We start from the raw sequence: 19,792 nt of genomic DNA, 5'->3' as shown, positions 1-19,792 counted from the left end.
GCATCGCACCGTGAGGGAGGCCTCCCTCAGCGGACACGGCATCGTACTATTGAGGGAGGCCTCCCCCAATAGACGCTAGCATCGTACCGTTGAGGGAGGCCTCCCTCAACGGACGTTTGACCGGCCAACCCTCTCGATGACTCACGGTCGCGTTGCATATATATATATATATATATATATATATATATATATATATGCTTGGCAAGATAGCTATTTGCTCAGAAATCAAATTCGTTAACATCATCACATAAGCATTTGATAATAAGCATAAAGCATTAAAGCGTAACTCACATAGGCGTTAAATAATAAGCGTAAAGCATTAAAACGTAACAAAGCGTGAACCACATAGGCGCATAACAAAGCGTAACTCCCTTAAGCGTAAATCACTTAAAAGCGTAACAAAACATAAATAATAAATTATAAAAATTTAAGTCGTAATTAAGCGTAAATAGCATAGCGTAAATTATTAAAGCGTGACAAGCGTAGGTAATAAAGAGAAATAAAGTTTTAACTCATTTAAGCATAATAAAGCATAACTCATTTAAAAATCAAATTTTGCATTTTAAAGCATGAAAGTTGCATAGTTCTTCAATAGCATTTTTATTTTACGCATAAGAAATGCCCACCTGATAGCAAAGCTTTTCTAAAGTACTGTGACTCCTTGAGTAGTCCTTACTCTCGCGCTTGACCTTAGTAATGAGAATATAAAATAAGACATTGCTCGAGAAAAATTCTCAATTTAATGAGAATGCGTAATTTAACTATGCATAACTCTCTTATTCAGGAATTATATTTCTAAAATAATAATCCAAGAATTTCTATTAATAACCTGCACTATAGGATCAATAAACTCGGCTTATGAGATCAGATTAATAATCTTAATTAATTCACTCATCTTTGGGTATGCTAACCCACTTACTAATTAATAATCATCATTCTAAATTAATCCGTAATTAGAACTAGCTAAATCCAATTAATAGATTAATCTAGACTAGTCTTTAATTGGGCTAAATAATAAGGCAGCCTAATGATTAATTGGGAGCAATATAAGGCAACCCAATAAAAGAAATTGGACCAAATAAAAAAAAAACATCGCAATTCATTCTTCTTAAAATATGTCTGGGCTCTCATTCAGAAAAGGAATCAGCCTACTCCGATTAACTCTGGTCCAGCTGCTTAGCCTCGTAATAAAATCGGCCCAAGAAATAGCCCCTCTCCTCTCTCAATTATCGGTTTTCTCCCCTTTTTTTTATTAAAGCAGAATACTCTCTCTCTCTCTTAATTATCAACCGAGAGCTCCTTCTCCCAGAATCAGTCGAGCTCCTTCTCTGCTCTGACCGGCGTCGGCTGCCGCCGTGCCTAGGTCCGGCGTGGCCGCACCTGCCTCTTCCTCCTTATCCTCTTTCTCTCTCTAATCCCTCCTAAATCAGACTCTCCCTTCGATTCTCTCTCTCTCAATCTGTATCCAGCCGAAGAATCCGCCGTCGCTGCAACTGGATTCCGGCGAGCACCGTCGATTGGGAGCCATCGCCGCCGTCTGGAGCGGCTGCTGCTTCTCCTGGAGTCGCCGCCGACTGCTGCTGTTCCCCGAAGTCGCGGCCTTCTGCTGTCAAAATTCTGCAGTCGTCGCAGCGAGACCGGTGAGCAGCACCATCATCCTCGCGTCCCTCTGACGCCGGCGTAGTTCTGCAATTCAGTAGGAGCTTAGCCGTCGTCCACTAGAGTTCTTCCACGTTCTGAATTTGCTGAAGGAAACGAAGAGGAGCCCAAATTCTTCTCTCTCGATTTGGGTCTCGATCCGCCGCTGCCTCTACTCCGGTGGGTCACCGTTCGTTCTCCTCCATCTCTAGTCGTCTCTCTCACTCTCGACTTAACAGATCGTGGAGCACCAAGGCAAGCTTCTCGCCTGAAACTGCTGCCGCCGTGGTTCTATAAATCCGGCGACTTACAGTCGTTGTATGTCACCCCAGCCCCATTTCTGGAATCACCGCCGTCGCGGCCCTTCTCCGGCGCGATGGATCGCCGCCGTCATTTCCTCGGCTCGACTGAACAGGTACATCGGTACATCGATCTAGTCCCACTTCCTTTTCCTTCTACTCAAGTTAACTTCTCAAATTTACGTGAAGTCTTGGTTCTATATACTATATATGCAAGGGATTAATGGCGTTGTGGGGTTGCTACTGTGTTAGCATTTAATTTCTAGAGTCCAGTGGGAATCATAAACGCATACGACATTCTACATAACATGGATAAATCTGTATTACTGAAACTTGACTTTGCTAAGTCCATTATGCATATATATCTTAATTCTTTATTCTGACTTTCTAAAACATAAGCATACTTGTTGGTGTGAATCATGTAGCATGAACTAGAGTAAAATGAGATTAGCAATCACCTTGTGTGTTTTGTGCTTGGTTGGCTGCTGTGCTAATGAATTCAGGAGTGAATAAACTGAAACATAATTGTGGATTTTGCTTAATCATTACAGGCTGAACTCAAGAAGAAAATGGAGAAGTTTAAGTTGAGCTTACCTCTTAGGGTCCAGATTGCAGCCGAAATAAACTCTCTATGATTTTTGGTGCATAAAGGAAGGAGGGGGAATCGTAGTTGGTGATTTTCAGGCTACTATGAAGCTCTCAATTTATAGGCAGAGATCAAGAGGTGTGAGCCCGCAAAACTTGAAAAACTATTTACAGCAAAAGTGGAAATTTTGCTGCAACTTTTGACAAAAATGAAAGTGGCTGCCATATTTTTTTGACTAATAGTGGAATTCCATGTGAGACTTTGAAAAGTGGAGTACTCATCATAGGGTGCGTCTGAAAGATCTCCTAGTTGTATCTTAGCATGGCTTCAAATATTAAATTGTGACTTTTGCAGGGAAAAGAGTATGGCCTTAGCAGAGTTAAAGAAAAGGGGCTGCTATGCGTGTACTATCCATATTTTATTTCTTGATTTTGTATACTCTATTGATAGTGTAGGAGCGTAGGGAGTGTGAAAGTTAAAATGATGATTGTAAGTAAATAGAATTGAGGTGACTAATAAAAATCTCTTGCCTTGATTAAATAATCAAGTATTTGTAAAATTAATATTGGGTTCTACTAAATAACGACGCTTTGTTATAACTCTCTACGAATTAAATATCTAATTTAACTCGTTCTTAAATTCGGAATTAGATCACTGACTTCCAAGTAAATAATAGAAATAATATTTCTATCGCATATAAATTAATAACTTGACTTTGCTAAGTCAGTTATTAAACTGGATGATAAATTATTGAATGCTTCAATAATTCAATTGCGATCATATCACGCAATGGCATCAAATTCAGATTTCTGAGCTGAATTAGTTGATAACTAAACACTAGATTTACCATAACTGAAGATGCAATATAACAATTATTGCAATCACTGATCTTAATAAAAAAATAAATAAATAAAAGAGCGGGCTACTACAGTTTCAGTTTCTACAAGGGCTTTCCACTTCCTGAAAGTATCAAATGCATCGGATTTATTTTTAAGAAAATAAACCCATACCTTTCGAGTGGAATCATCAATGAAGGTTATGTAGTATTCCGAGCCACCAAGGGATTTTACAGGCGCCGGTCCCCATAGATCACAAAGGACCAGCTCCAGCTTCTGCGTCTTCAAGGTTCTGCCGCCTCTCGAGAAGCTTACCCTTTTCTGCTTTCCGAACACGCAATCCTCGCACAGGCCAACTTCAACAGTTTCCAGGCCAGGCAGCCTACCCTTCGAACACATTATCTTCATCCCCTTTTCGCTCATGTGGCCAAGCCGACAATGCCACAAATCTGCATTGTTCACTCCTCCTGCAAGATCAATGCAATCTTTGGAGTTAGTTGTCATATACAACGTGCCCTCCTTCTTTCCACGAGCTACAATCATAGCTCCCTTGATTATCTTCCAATTACTGCAGCCAAATGTCACTGTGTAGCCCTCTGCATCAAGCTGCCCAATTGAAAGTAAGTTCCTTTTCAGTCCAGGAATATGTCTGACTTGATTCAGCTTCAATTCGGATCCGTTGGATGTCACAACTCGCACGTCTCCCTTTCCTACGATTTTCAGGGGCTCATCATCAGCAAGATACACCTGTCCAAAATCGCCAGAGACATAATTTTCAATTATATCTTCATTACTGCATGAATGGAAAGACGCTCCAGAATCCAGCACCCACGACTCCATTGGACTGGTCACGCTCAGGACCAACGCCTCGCCTACATCTTCTGTTGTGGCTGCGTTTGCTGTCTTTTTGTGATCCTTTTTCTTCGGTGGCGCTTTACACTGATTCTTAAAGTGCCCGAACTCTTCACAGTTCCAGCACTGGATTGAACCCTTATCCGTCCTGGATTGGCTCTTTCCTCTGGACTTTGACCTTCCCCTGTTCTGCCTTCCTTTCGATCTTCCTCGATATTCCGTGTTCAGTGCAGTCCCTGACCCTGAAGTAGATGGAGATTCTTTCCTGCGAATCTCCTCGCTGATCATCAGATCTCTTACTTCGTCAAAGCGCAACTTTGCCTTTGCCGATGAAGCGCTAATTGCTGTCACTGTTCCGGCCCAACTTTCTGGCAAAGAAGATAGCAATATTAGGGCACAAACTTCATCATCAAACTCGATCTCCACCGAGCTCAGCTGTGTGGTGATCATATTGAACTCGTTCAAATGATTCTGCACTGGTGTGCTCTCGGACATTTTTAGATTGAACAATCGTCTCATCAAATGTACTTTGTTTGCAGTTGATGGTTTCTGGTACATCTCCGCCAGAATCGCCAACATCTCCTTTGTTGACTTTGCTCCAGTCGTGTGGTAGGCAACGTTCCTGGACAGCGATAAACGTATTGCACTCATCGCCTTTCTGTCCAGCAGCTCCCACTCGCCCGGATCCATCTTATCTGGTTTTTCTTTGAGGGGCTGATGTAGATCTTTTCCATAAAGATAATCCTCGATCTGCATCTTCCAGAAACCGAAATCCGTACCATCGAACTTCTCAATCGTAATCTTTCCGTCGCCCATCATAACTGCTCCCTAATTGATAAACAAGATAATTTTCTCAAAGTAATTCTTTTCTGATGTGGAGGTTCAGTAATTACTGCAACCACAGAGCATACTAAGAATTACAAAAGAACAATCAATGTTCACAACGAAATCACTATTCACGATGAATAGTAACAGCACAAGAAAATTATCAGACCGCCACAAACGAGGCTCTGATACCAGTTGTTGGGAAATATACACAAATAATTCCACCCATTATCAAATCGAAAGCAATATCAAAGATATAAATTATCTAAGAAGGGAAAAATAATGACACCGATATTTAACGTGGTTCGGCCAAACTGCCTACGTCCACGGACCCACCCCAATATATTAGAGAATCTCACAAAATGAGGAGTACAACAATACCACACTGTATTTTGTATCTGCCTACGCAGAGGCTATCTCTCAACTCACTTTTATCACCCGTGTATAACTTCCACACTGAAGTTTTCTCTCACAAGATTTTCTCTCTATCTCTCTAGCTATCTGCTTTGATAGTTGTGTTTGGTGTGTCTTTGCAATGTTGAGGAAGAAGGTATTTATAGGCAAATTCATGGTGGTAGGTGGCACTCATGGTGGTAGGTGGCAAATGGTGGAGGTGGTAGGTAGCTACCTACCTCTATTTTTTACTAACACCGGACAGCTAACATGGTGGCGCACAATCTGGCGCAATATGTGTCTTCATGTAATTTAGCATCCTATTATTGGCCAGATGTTTTCCCTTTTTGGTTGGAAGATGTAGCTCGAAATGATTTAATGGAGTAATGGAAGTTTTCACTAAAAAAAAGTATATGAGCTAATACATATGGCAAAATTTCATATAGTTTGTGGGCTGCTCTTGAATTGTTTTTTGCTGACAAAGACGGATTAGTATATGTTATTTGGTGATGATTTACTTGATTAATGTCTGGTTGTGGTGTTGATTTGCTCGAGATGTGAATATGTGAATGACTATTGTTTAAGAACTTGGAGATAACAAACCTTGATTTGCAGAACTCATGGCGCGGCGCTTGCAGATCTTCGAAAATATGGAGCGAAGGAGAACGACGATCAGTATTCTCACAGCGCCAGAAATGTTCTCTGATATATATAAATAAATCACAGCTATATAGCACATTCGTTTGTAATGAGGGCAAATTGGTATATTCAGAAATAGTAGATGGCCAAAAGAGTCTTTGTAGTAGTATATCTGAAGCTTATACTGCCTACCAAATCCAAATTAGCCGTGTCTAACTAAAGTATCAAACTCTAAATTATATTGTTAATCTTCACTAATCTGTAAAAGGTAACTAACAACGATCTATACTATATAAACCATTCCAACATACCAAACGTGGCCTAATTGAAATATTGTATTAATTATAGGTGAAAAGATCATAAGAAGTTTGCTAGCAGATTGAAAATTAGAGTAAATATTCGCAACCAGTTATGAGCTGCCTGATCTGCCATATAAATTAACTGGTTAATCCGGTTAACCGATTCGATTTTCGGTTAGCGTTTTTGCTGTTAAACGACTTCGATTAATTGAAAAATCAGTTCGGTTATAACAGAACCGGACCTATTACCACCCCTATTTAGCCTCTTCTCCCTCATTCTCAACAGTAACCTCTACCCCATGTACAACCTCTAACTCCTTATCATCATTCTCCTCTAGAAATAACTCAAGAGGTGTAATAGGAGGCGTAGGATCTTTATCATGGCCAGGCCAATTAAATCAAGATAATCTAAAACATTTTTACAATGGTTTGAATCTATAAGGATAACTAAGCCATCATGTATTTTATAGTACTCATTAAGCACATCAACTTTATTAGGTTTATACATTAAGCAGTTATCAAATTCAGCCTCAATTTGTTCTAAGTTCATATTTCCTACTGTATCTTCTATTTTCACTAAATTAACACCTTCATAAATCCATAAACAACTATCATCCTCCTTCTTCCAACAACCCCAAAAATTGAAATTAAAACTCAATACACACGACATGTTGCACAACAAAACAAACGAAACGAAAACAATTTCAACAGCTTGTTCATGCTTCATCGAAAAGAAAAAAAAAACCGAAACACCTTTGCATGCTCTATAAAAACCATCATTCATGCTTAGAATCCTTCGTTGTTGAATCCCTTCTTCTTCTTCTTCTCTGAATACTTTCGCCTTTGATTCCCTTCGTCTCCTTCAATTGTTTCTGCAAATTAGGTGTTTTGGAATGGAAACTCTTTGTATGCTTAGGTTGGTAGGAAACCCGCATAAATGTTTGGAGGTGGGCTCCATATCCGAAATAAAAAACATAAAAATTTTAAAGCTAACGAACGGAAGACAGTTGTTTGTACGGTGGGTTTAATTACTTGAATTTTGGGACTTCGGGATCTATTTGATCCAATATTGAGAATTAGGGTATACGCTCTAGGGCTCTTCTTAGGGGTGCATTTGCACCTTAATCCTTTTATTAATTACTAACAGAAAGAACGTACGTTATACGTGTAATGAATGTTATTTTATTTAATAATTTATTATTTTAGAAATTCTATTAATTTATTACTTTTATTAGATAACTTATTGAATGAATATATTTATCTATAAGCCTTATCAATAGCTATAGATATATATCACATAGATTTAGTGTAATATCTAATGAAATAATATATTTTTATAAATATATAATATGTAAAATAACCTTAAAATAAAATATATAATAAGGGTAAAATAGGCAATCCACAAGCTTATGCTCTTTTTTTATTAGTATAGATTTTTATGAGTCAAAATAAGGGGGGTGTACTAGTTCAAGACTTCAATAGATTTCTGCAGACTTTTAAAAGTCTATGAAAATCTGGGTGTATTCGTTCAAGACTTTTAAAAGTCTATGAAAATATGGGTGTATTCGTTAATCTATGGACTTTAAAGTTTGAATGACTTTCATTGATTTCGTTGAAAAAATAGGCATGAACAAATCCGAAGACAGACCACGAGAATTCATAAATCTTGCAAAATCCCCGCGCTCGCTGGGTGCCAGTGCCTGCGGCCAAGAAGCCAGCGGGCGCTGGACCCTAGCGCTCGTGTCCAACGAAGGAATTCATTGTAGCCAGCGGTCGCTGGGCTTAAGCGAGCGCTGGCTCTCAAACGCTCACGTGAACCCAACGCTCGCGGGGCTTGCAGCTCTCGCGAGGTCTCCATGCCCGCTGGCTTTGTGGATTTCAACTCCCGGAAAATCACGACAAATTCTTGTTAATTCATTAAAAATTCGACCAAGAATTCATTCAAAATCATGAAGAATTGGTGAGAATTCTATAACTTTTAAAATTCACGAACTTTTAAAATCTACATAAGTCTTGAACTAATACACCCCCTAAATGCCATCCAAGGGTATTGAATTGTAATTTTCCAAATCACGTAGTTTACGACATTCCTCTCGTGCAAAAAGATAAAAATCTTTTCAAGTTACTAAAAGTGATTTATTTATTTTTTGTCGAATTTCCTGACCCAGATCCAATTCAAGATCCATGGCGGTCATAAGCTTGGACCTTTGAATTGATTAGAAAAATTTTACACCTGCTTCTTTACTACAAAGAAGGAATCATTTCAAGAATTATAGTTTAGCACGCCTCACCGCCGGCGCCGACTCCTCCTTCGACTCCGAAGGAGAGAGAATTTTTCTGCACCACTTGTGGCGCAGCTGCGCATCATGTATCTGCTGCACAGTTAAGTGTTCTTTGTTCTTCATATATATATATATATATATATATATATATATATATATATATAATTGTTTCAATGATTTCCGCTTCACATCATATTTCACCACGACCTAATAATTATTTTTATTGTTTATACGGATCTATTTTCATTCGATGTTGTGAGATGATGAGTGTTTATACTTGATACCCTTGGTAGAAGTTGGTAAGTAGGCGTTCGAGTCCATTTTTTTGAGTTTTTATTTATTTATTTCCTAAATCTAAAATTGATGAATGCTGTTTTATTTTTGGCGATAGTTCGCGTTTAATGACGGAGGAGTCGTGCATGCTCCGCGTTGCTCAATTCGGGGATTCCGTTGTTTAGTTGTTTTCCATCGTTTTTGGAAGTGTGATGTCTGGGTTTTCTATTTTCGGTAATAGGGCTTCTGTAATGCAATTACTTTCCTACGCTGAAAGTATATTAAACCAGGATGGTTTTAATGATTGATTTTATCATATTCCTTAATTCCTTAATTATACTATAAACTGGAGCTTTGTTGCATCAGATACTGTTCATTTTTTTTGCTGAACGCACTGGATCTCTACAGGGCCTACTGCAGCCATTTCTTATGCTATGCGATTTCTGCAGAATTTTGTTTGCCTTTGAAAGCCAATCAACGTGTTGGGTTTTTTGTTTTCGGTCTAAATATATGGTTTTAAAATTTGCTAGTTTTGATTTTCTGGTTCCAGGTCCTGGATTTAGGAGCTCCAAAATTGAGTTGTTCTACTCTTGAATTGTTTTGAGATTGGAGCGGAGGATTCGTTTTCTTGTGTTTTGTGTTGGAAAGATGAGTAGACAACGGGCACGGAAGGAGAAAGATAATGCTAAAGCTCCTTCCAGTAAAGGTGTAGAGGATGTCCGGTGCAGCTCAATTTTTGGACAATACTCAGTAGAAGAAATGATAACTCAGTTAAAAGGGCTTGCTCTGGATCCTTCTATGCCACAGTTTGCCCGTGATAATATCCAGCCTTTGTGGAATCAGATCCTTGGTCTCAGAAAATTAATGATCCTCGAAGATTCTGAAATGCCTTGGGTATGGTCTTTGACATTCAACTCTTCTTATTGCTACATGATTTATATGTAGTAGTATTTCAACTTTTGCTTCATTTTTTTACTTTAGTTAGGCTTGGTTTTTATACATAGTCTCCACAACTTTAGCTAAACTCATCTTAAGCTTTAAAATAATTTAAATGAAAGCTATATCAGGTAGAAGGCTGAATAGAGAAATCTAGGGGAAGGGGGGATGAATCAACAAAGGGAAAGGAAAAAAAAAAAGAATGATTTCCAAAGGGAATTGAATCCCTTCTTATTCCCATTGTTCATTGTAAATAACAAACAGGAATCAACTTTTGTGATGGGTTGTGGGGGTGGCACGGTGATGGAGGAGGTGGCGACAATGGTGGAAAAGGTTGTGGCAGCGGTCGAGGGTGGTAATGGTGGAGGTGGTGGAAGTGAAGGTGGCATTGGTGGCATTGGGTGTTGGTGGTGGAGGAGAGTTGTGCCGGTGGCGGTGGTTGCCACGGGGGGTGGTGTTGGGGATGGCGAGTGGTGGTGGTGAAGGGATGTCAATGGGTATTTTTATCCTCATTACTAAGACATCTTCAATCCTACCATTTCAATAAGATATGAACAAGCAAAATTAGCTCAAATAATAGAAATTATCAACGATCTCGAGATATCTCACAGTTCCAATTAATCTTAGTAAACAATGGATTAGCCTATACTATATTTATCTATATAGGCTAATCCTGTAAACACCCTCTAAGTGGAATGTGGGGAATGGAAAAACTTCAAATTGGGGAATCCAAAATTAAAAAGTGGGAAAAGGGAATCAATTAAAAATAACAACCAAACACCTTTTGAGGAAATCATGGATCCCGATTCCCTCTCCTGATTCCTCAACCAAACGGCCCCTTAAGCATATTTATAATGCGTCATGTGTAATTTCCCTAATCATGTGGGTGATGAAGGTTACAATGTTATTATATGTAGGTTCAAGGGTCTCTTCTAGCAAATTGGTTAATCCGTTTGACAAAGCTAGAACTAATGGCAAGTAATTGCTGGTCAAACCCATTGTGCCACTATATTAGTAATGGGCCCCACCCCCGTAAGCCAGGGGCGTTGCATCATGTCTTTATTGTATTTCATGTGTTCCTATACCTAGGCACACCTACAATGGGATCAATGTTGGTGGCTTGGTGCCATTGCATTGAGTTGTGAATTTGTCTTATTTTGAAAGTATTTTTGGAGGGTAAAATGGTCTTTAGACAATATTACCCCCAATGTTATCGAATTTCTGCCATGGTGGGGATATGGCGGATGGCGGTGGCGGGGGCGGTTTAAGTAGACTGTCGGTTCGCCACAAGAATCCTATGGCGTGGCAGTTTTGCCATGGCGGGTTGTGGCGGCCGCCATGGACATGGCGCTATGGCGGGATATGGCAGATATTTGCCCCACGACCTGCTTAATGGGTTGGCAACCTGTTGACCCGGCCCATTAACCCGTTGACGTGACCCAAATTAGTTTTATATTAGGGTTAGGGTTTAGAAATACTACACTATTTTGCGCCGCTTTCACCAAGAATCATCCAGATTTCTTTTCACCCACTACCCCAACGACCTCCTGCATCGTTCGGAGGAGCGACAACCTAGACCTTATGGTAGGTGTACCACCACAAGGAAAAGAAAAGAGTAGTTCTAGAGCTAGTAGTGTTAGAACTTCTAAGAAAAGCGCAATCACTTCCACATCTTCAAGATCAAAAAGAAGAGAGAGGTTAGAGATGGTGCTTGAAGATGAACTTGATGAGATTGATGAGTAATCCGAAGGAGAAGAGGAAGAAATAAGATGACTATTTGGAGCACGATCAAAAAGGAGAGTGAGGTTAGAGATGGTGCTTGAAGATGAAGAATTTGAAGATGAACTTGATGAGATTGATGAGGAATCCGAAGGAGAAGAGGAAGAAAGAAGATGACTATTTGGAGCACGATCAAAACGGAGAGTGAGGTTAGAGATGGTGCTTGAAGATGAAGAATTTGAAGACGAACTTGATGAATTGATGAGGAATCCGAAGGAGAAGAGGAAGAAAGAAGATGACTATTTGGAGCTTGATGAGGAGGACTAAGCATTATATTTCTTATTAGACAATATTAGCTATTAATGTTTTATCTAGAACTTAAGTTATTGCATTTTATTATGTTTATGCTTGAACTTAGGAATTAGGCTTAGGATATTATGTTTTCTATGATATTGTATATTTATATTTTATCTAGAACTTAAGTTATTGCATTTTATTATTATATATATTACTCACTCCTTCCACGAAAGAACTTCCTAGAAGGGAGTGACACGGGTTTTAAGAAAAGATTATTGAGTGTATTAAACGTGGAGAAAAAGTTGTTGAGTGTATTGAGAACGATGAAAAAATGTTTTAATTAGTATTGGGAGTAGTGGAAAAGTGAAAAGTAAGGGTAATGAGATATTTATAAGTGGTGGAGTATAATCCAAAAATAGGTAGGAAGTTCTTTTGTGGACGTCCCAGAAAAGAAAAGTAGGAAGTTCTTTCGTGGACGGAGAGAGTATTATTTAATTAATCCGCTATGCGTCCGCTATAATCCGCCATGGCACCCGCCATAGCCTTATGGTTTCGGGCCTGACCGCCATGGACAGCCATCTGCCATCGATAACATTGATTACCCCTCAAGCTTAATCTTACAGACAAAAGCAAGTTTAGACTGCTAAGTTGAATTATGTTTCCTAAAAGCTGCATCCTTCTTGCTGGTTTAATGTGAACTTCAGTTGGGAAAATATGATGTGAAATATGTACATGGTAATTCTATCTGTAGTTTCTGCATTGGATGATGTTGATATCCTGAATGCTTCACTGTATCTTATCAAAAGAATTCCTAGTGTGTAGCAGCTATGTGATTAATAAAGGGGAAGATGCTTTATCTTGTTCAGTGTTGTCTCTCATGTGATGCTTAGTCTTATATCTCAACCTAACTAAACTACTTTCTGATTAGTTGTTCCTGACTTTCTCAGATGCATTCAAACCTATTTACAAAGTTAATTCTCATTGAGCATTGATGTTTTTGTATGATGCTTCTGTTCAGTATGTAGCAGTTTGTTTTCTTTCTTTCTATGGACACTAGTAATTATTATACTTTGCATTTGAACTTCTTATAAAACAATTTTGGGTCAACACTTTATTGGATTGTGAATGTTGCCCCCAGATCCTTAAAATAATCTGTTTAACACCCTCATCTATCTAATTGTTGGATGTTGCCCTCTGATCATAGATGAATTATTGCACAATTAATTAATTACAAGATGGTCATCGTTACATTTTCTTTTAGCTCTTTCTCGGATATAACTAAATCAAGATTGTCATCCCTGTATTCCACTTATATAAAGCTTTGTATGTTGATAGGTCTTTCAGTGAAATTTGCTTACAAAATGACTTTTTGTTTTGTTAAAGAGAAAGCGGAAACTTGATCAGCTTGTCAAAGATAGGCTGAGAGCTCCAGCTGGCTTTGTTTCACCAAACCAACAGAACATAACAAAACGCAGAAGGCGGCAGTTATCCCAAGCTTCATCACTGTCATGCTTGCTCAATTCAGTTGACTCCGCCCAAAGTCATGATGAAAAATTTATTTTTGAATCTCATACTTCTGGCAGTTTAGTGACCTTCGACGGAGCTTTACTGGAGATACAGGTCACCACTGAATGTTCATTTGCTGATGATGTGGTAGATTTGAAATGCACCTCCAAAGATGTGTCTCCGGTAGTAGATTCTGATGAATCTGTAAATGGTTCAAACCCTTCCAGTCCCGAGGACTCAACTCCTAATGAAGCACGACGTTTAGGTATTAGTAAAGTAGTTCGCAATTTGAATTCGCCAACATTAAGTGGGGCACAAAGGAAACACCTTGAGCCTTCTCGTAGGTCAATCAGATTGCTGAATTTCATTGGAGATCATCTTCAAAGGAAGGCTATTCCAGTTGGACCTCGTTTCCAGACTGACGTCCCTGAGTGGGATGACACGGTGGACAGGAGCATTCTTATTAGCTCATACAACAGTGATTCTGATAATTTGAAGTGGTTGGGCTCCCAAGTTTGGCCAACTGAAAATGGAAATATAAAATCCACTGTTAGAAGAATCGGGAAAGGGAGACACAATTCTTGTTCTTGTGCATCCCGGGCATCTACTGATTGCATTAAACGTCACGTACTTGAGGAAAGGCTACTTCTCCAACGCAATCTGGGTCCCGCCTTTTCTAGTTGGAAGTTTGATGAAATGGGCGAGCAAGTCTCGGAGTCATGGTCACTGAAGGAGCAACAAACTTATGAGTCACTGATGAAAAAGAGGCCATCAGCTAATGGGAAAAGCTTTTGGATGCGTACCTTGAAGTGTTTTCCCAGAAAGTCTAAGAAGGACATTGTAAACTATTACTTCAATGTTTATATTCCGCATCGAATGAGCCTGCACAGGACGTCACCAACCATTAAGCAGGTTGACACTGATGATGAGGATGAGGATGAGGCCGAGAATTCTGATCACACAGGTTCGCAGAAAAGAGCCGAAGGGAGAAGTCCCACAATCCCCAACAAGAAGGCTAGATATTTACGTACTAGCTAAGTCGGCCCTCCTAAGTCAGTTGCCTGAGTCCCATTAGAAGGTTTGTTTCTTGACCAGTATTATCTCAATCAGCTTATCCTCTTGCTTACGCTATATATCTATGAAAATCTTTATTTTGGATCTCATTTCATTAATCCCTTAATTTTTTGTCACACCCTTAGTGTGCGAATAGCAGAAATGCATCATGCCAAAGATTTTTGTTGTTAGTTCTGATAGTGGTGATGGGAGTCTTCTTGTTCTTGTTGATCCCTTCTCACAATTATGAAATTATCATGTTGATTTAGGAGTTCTTGTAGTGGATATGAATGCTAAACTTGAGCTGATTCCATGGAAAAGCTTTAGCTTAACTTGTAGCTTTACTGCATATGAAATGTTGTACTATATCTTATCAAATGAAATATTTAAACGCTTTTTGGTTATTGTGTGTGCATTTTGATTATGATTCTTGTTTGTATCATTACCCCATATGTTTTAAAGTTCCAAAAAAAAAAAAAAAAAACAAGAAAAATAAAGAGATCAAAATGTAAAATTTATTAAACTGGTATAAATTGTCAGGGTACCAACTGTGCAACTGAGTAGTTTTTATTTATTTATTCCCGACTTATTGATGGCAGGTGAAAAGTTTTACCAAGTGATATGTGCTTTGTTATCGTATGATTGATTAGTGTTTGTCTTTGTCTAATTTCATGTTTAGTGTTTATTACATTGTGGTTAATTTGTAATAGGGTTAATTATAGTTTATAGCCTTAACTTTTAGCAAATTTCAATTTATAGCCTCAATTTTGATTTAGTTTTTATATAGCTTGAACTTTGAGAAATTATTTAATCATAGCCACAATCAAATCAAAACTATGATATTAGCTTTTTCTTTTTCTTTTTTTTTTTATCGAAATTACGTATAAAATGATGATCGATTGCCATGAAATCAAATATTAATGTATTCTACATTAATTGAGATTTTAATGATAGGTTGCTTATCGTCATTAGATCACCGGTGAAGTCGAAATCGCGTCTAAAAGTTGGCATCGTTCCACTAACTTTTTGGCGTGATTCTGATTGCACCGGTGGTTCGATGACGATGTGCTACCTACCGTTAAAAACTTCCTTTTTGTATAATACATTAGACTATAATTTTATGGCAATTGATCATTTTAGCTGTAATTACGAAAAAGAATAGACTACTAACATAAATTTGGTGTAATTGTGGTTATAATTAAATAATTTCTCAAAGTTCAAGCTATACAAAAAAAATAAAAATAAAATAAAGTTGAGGCTATAAACTGAAATTTGTTAAAAGTTCAGGCTATCATTTATAATTAACCCTTTATAATATTATGGCTTGTTGGAGTATGATATGTTTGACTGAGATGTTTTTTACTATATGTCATATCAATACTCCATGTGTCCCGATTCAATAGGCCACAAGGCCTGGACACAAGAAACAAATAGTTTATTAAAATAAAATTTTATTAGAAAGAAAAAGGAAACCTAAACCCTTGAAAGCACATGAAGCAAACTAATGGCCGAGTCTCGTTAAAACCTCCAAAGAATGGAAGAAAAAGAGTACTCGTCTATCAGAAAAGACAACGGAAACAAACCTCAGAAAATGGGGAATACTTCAAGAGCTCCGGCCTAACCATCGCCCTCAAGTAAACCCGGATTTTCTGAAGCCAAGAAAACAGTACAAAATATGAACCCAAGCAGAAACCTGCACACCCCTCATAGTTATCATGAGCAAAGACCTACAGAAAATGATACTAATCGAAAGAAAAACCGCAAAGAAACCAAAACAAAGAACAAAACTCCTCAAAAGCCAAAGCTCGCTATCATCAACGACTCGAGGCCGATAACGCAAAAGCATTATCGCCGAGCTCCCAACGAGGTCCGACCTCTCTAGTCCCAGCTTTGAGCAAACCCAAAAGCAGCTTTTTTAGGGTAAATTTGTAAAAATGTAGGAGAGGGAAATGAAGATATTATTTTTTAAGTGAAAGAAGAGATAATTTTGTGGGGGCCACAATGACATTCAGAGTAAATATTAGTTGTGTGAAGGTGTTTGTTATGTATGATTTTTCATTTTAGAAAGTGACCTATTGAATTGGAATGTCCAAATAAGGTAACATAACCTATTGAATTGGGACGGATGAAGAATTATGTTTGGTTGAATGCATTAAAATATTTGTAAGTATGTTGTTTGGTATGATGTATTAAGATTATATAATTTTTTTTAGAGAGATTATATAAAGTTAATAATAGTTATAATTATGATTTGAATTATGTATACCACCTCCATAGATTAATCAATATAATATTTTCAGACTTTTAATTTATAAAGGGCCGTGCATTTCATATTAGTTCTTACTTGTCGTTGCTCTGAGGAGGCTGATGGCGTCGGGCGTCGGAGGAATTGCGGCGAAAGGCGGAGGAGGTGCGAAATGCGGCTGTAATTCATAACTATTGAAGCTCTGGTATGTGACTTGTGTGAGTGTGTGTGTGAGAGAGAGAGAGAGAGAGAAGTGAGTGTACATGTGATTTGGCAATTCCGGCAGCCACGTTGGCAACTCCGGCAATTACGTTGGCAATTCGATTGCAACCTCAGATTAATTTGGGCGAAATTATAGATGGTGGGATTTGCGAACAAATTATAAATTCATGTATTTTTTGGCAAAAAAAAAAAGTGATGATATAAATTAGAAAATTGACAAACTTAATGTATTTTACGGCAATAACCCCAAAAAATAATTATGTATGAGATACAATGACATCTATATCTATATCTATATTATATATAAAGAAGGAGTTTTAATGGTAAAAAAATAGCGCCTTTTTTTAAATTTTAATTCTTTTAACAATAACTACCATTTTTTTAGCTGCTATTTCTATCAAATCATTTCATTTCCCTTTCCACATCCTACATGTCAGCCTAATATTATCCCTAATAATATTGTTTCAAAAAATTGTCAGCCTAATATTATCCCATTTTAATTTCATTTTGTGTTTTTTTTTCTTTCTTTCTAATAATCATATAATTTGATCAATAATAAAATACTCAATATGTATATATATATATATATATATATATATATCAAATTAAATATAAGAGATAGGTGATAAAATTATTCATAAATATTTTTATTCTCAAATTTTGCATTTGCTAATGTACTAAATAAAGACAAGGCAACTACCGATAAACGAAAGGAGAAAAATAAGTTACATTCTCAAAAAATAATTATTATAGCGTATGCTATAAAATAATATATACGTCACACACACACACATTTGTTATCATCGTTTATCAATTTAATTTAATTTTATACATTGATTCATATATACCAAAAATATAATTTACATTTATATTTTAAATTTTTTTAGTGATATGTTGAATTTTGATATAGAATTTTGAAGTAACGATACGATACGATTATAGAGTAATTACTTTATTGTTAATTACATGTAAAATAGACTAAATATTGTAAAGTATGTACGTGTGTGTGTATATATATATATACACACATTAATTAATTGAAATTGGTGAAGAGTGCGTTGAAAGAGTGGAATCTGAGGATTTATGGCAACATTGAGTACGGATTGACAGATCTTAAGGATGAACTTCAGGAGCTGGACATTTTTGATGACACCTTTGGTCTTGAGGAGAGTGAGACAATCAGGAGAAATGAATTACGAGCAAAGATTTTCCTTAAATCCAAAGAAAAATGTAGTCTTCTCCAACAAAAGGCGAAAGTCAAATGGGTCAAGGAGGGCGATCTGAATACTAGTTTTTATCACAAAGCAATTGTTGGGAGAAGAAAGAAGAATGAAATTGCAGGGCTTGATGTTGGGGGCTGCTGGATCGAGGATCCAAAGACCATTAAGGAGAACGTCAAAACGTTCTTCGAGAATCACTTCAAGAAGACGCCGCGCGTCCTACCTATGATACCGGGAGATTTCACTGCTCGGAAAGTTTCTGCAGCGAATAATGCGGAGCTGATCAAAACTTTTTCAGAATCAGAAATTAAAGAGGCCATTTGGAGTTGTGACGGTGACAAGAGCCCGGGACCGGATGGCTTTAACCTCAAGTTCTGGAAAGCGTCATGGGAGATTATCAAGAAAGATTTTTTAAAGGTGATGACTGAATTTCATTCCAATGGCAAAATCCCTCGGGGATGTAACTCTTCATTCATCGTTCTCATTCCTAAAAAAGAAGGAGCTTGCTCACTTGAGGAGTTTAGGCCTATTTCACTTATTTGTAGCCTCTACAAAGTCATTGCGAAGGTTTTGGCGAATAGGATGAAACAGGTCATGGATTCAGTTATTTCGGATAATCAGAGCGCCTTCATTGGCGGCCGTTACATCCTTGATGGGGTCGTGGTTCTAAATGAAGCAATCGCGGAGGCTACTAAGAAGAGAAAAGGGAGGATTATCTTCAAGGTGGATTTTGCGAAAGCATATGACTCCGTCGAGTGGGATTTCTTGGATTTAATGCTTCAAAGAATGGATTTTGAACCATTATGGAGGAAATGGATTCGAGGTTGTATCTCCTCGGCGACGACGAATATTTTGGTGAATGGATCTCCATCTGGTGAGGTGTGTTTAGAAAGAGGATTACGGCAGGGGGATCCGCTTTCCCCATTTCTCTTTCTTATTGCAGCGGAGGGGCTCCACTCTTTGATCACGAGAGCTGTTGAGAAGGAGCTGATTAAGCCGGTAAAGGTAGGAAATGATTTCATTTCAATTTCGCACCTCCAATACGCCGATGACACGGTCTTCTTGATGGAGGATGATGAAAGAAATGCAGTGGCAGTTAAAAGGATTCTCAGAGTGTTCCAGCTACTGTCAGGGCTTGCCGTCAATTTTAAAAAATGTTGTCTCTTCGGAGTTGGGGTCGAGGAGGATAAGATCGAGAGGATGGCGGCTGTTTTGGGTTGTGATGTAGGCTCCTTACCTTTCAATTACCTCGGTATTAAAGTGGGTAGCAAGGGCAAAAAGGTTGCTGATTGGAAATACTTGGTTGAGAAGGTGAGAAAGAAAATCGATTCGTGGAAAAATGGGAAGTTCTCTCTCGCGGGCCGAGTGACTTTGGTGAAGGCTGTGCTTCAATCTATACCGATTTACCAGCTCTCTTTTACCTGTTTACCAAAATCAATTGTGAGTTCTCTAAATGCTTTACTTGGTAATTTTCTGTGGGGAGGGGGTTCTAGTAAAAGTGCGATTGCTTGGGTGAAATGGAAGGTGCTTTGTGCTTCAAAAGATGAAGGAGGCTTGGGGCTTAAAAATATTGAGTGGTTTAATCAGGCACTTGTCGTTAAATGGTTGTGGCGGTACCTTACTGGAAGGGACATGCTTTGGGCTAAAATTGTTAGGTCCATTTATGGTGAGG

General features: G+C 38.1%; 1 protein-coding gene across 3 annotated transcripts; it reads left to right on the top strand.

Annotated features, from left to right (window-relative positions):
* Positions 1 to 8,441: 8,441 nt before the first annotated feature.
* On the top strand, positions 8,442 to 14,837 carry LOC131022583 (uncharacterized). 3 transcript variants are annotated; one of them, XM_057952095.1, is made up of 4 exons: positions 8,837 to 8,948; positions 9,041 to 9,156; positions 9,473 to 9,816; positions 13,258 to 14,837. In XM_057952095.1, exons 3-4 carry the CDS (start codon positions 9,571 to 9,573, stop codon positions 14,416 to 14,418), a joined length of 1,407 nt encoding a protein of 468 aa, XP_057808078.1. In that variant the 5' UTR covers positions 8,837 to 8,948; positions 9,041 to 9,156; positions 9,473 to 9,570; the 3' UTR covers positions 14,419 to 14,837. The 3 variants fall into 3 exon arrangements, with proteins under 3 accessions (XP_057808079.1, XP_057808077.1, XP_057808078.1); XM_057952096.1 differs by lacking the exons at positions 8,837 to 8,948; positions 9,041 to 9,156 and adding an exon at positions 8,442 to 8,749; XM_057952094.1 differs by having other exon boundaries at positions 8,828 to 9,156.
* Positions 14,838 to 19,792: the final 4,955 nt, after the last annotated feature.

The sequence above is a fragment of the Salvia miltiorrhiza genome, chromosome 4, assembly GCF_028751815.1.
Source record: "Salvia miltiorrhiza cultivar Shanhuang (shh) chromosome 4, IMPLAD_Smil_shh, whole genome shotgun sequence".
Taxonomy (NCBI): Eukaryota; Viridiplantae; Streptophyta; class Magnoliopsida; order Lamiales; family Lamiaceae; genus Salvia; species Salvia miltiorrhiza.
Note: the sequence above shows the minus strand (reverse complement) of the source record. Positions and strands in the feature narration are given on the sequence as shown.

Bases quoted from the DNA above. Each gene is read 5' to 3' on its own strand.
- LOC131022583 (XM_057952096.1), top strand. From the start codon at position 9,571: ATGAGTAGACAACGGGCACGGAAGGAGAAAGATAATGCTAAAGCTCCT. The intron at 9,817-13,257 runs GTATGGTCTTTG...GTTTTGTTAAAG, and splicing joins AAGATTCTGAAATGCCTTGG to AGAAAGCGGAAACTTGATCA.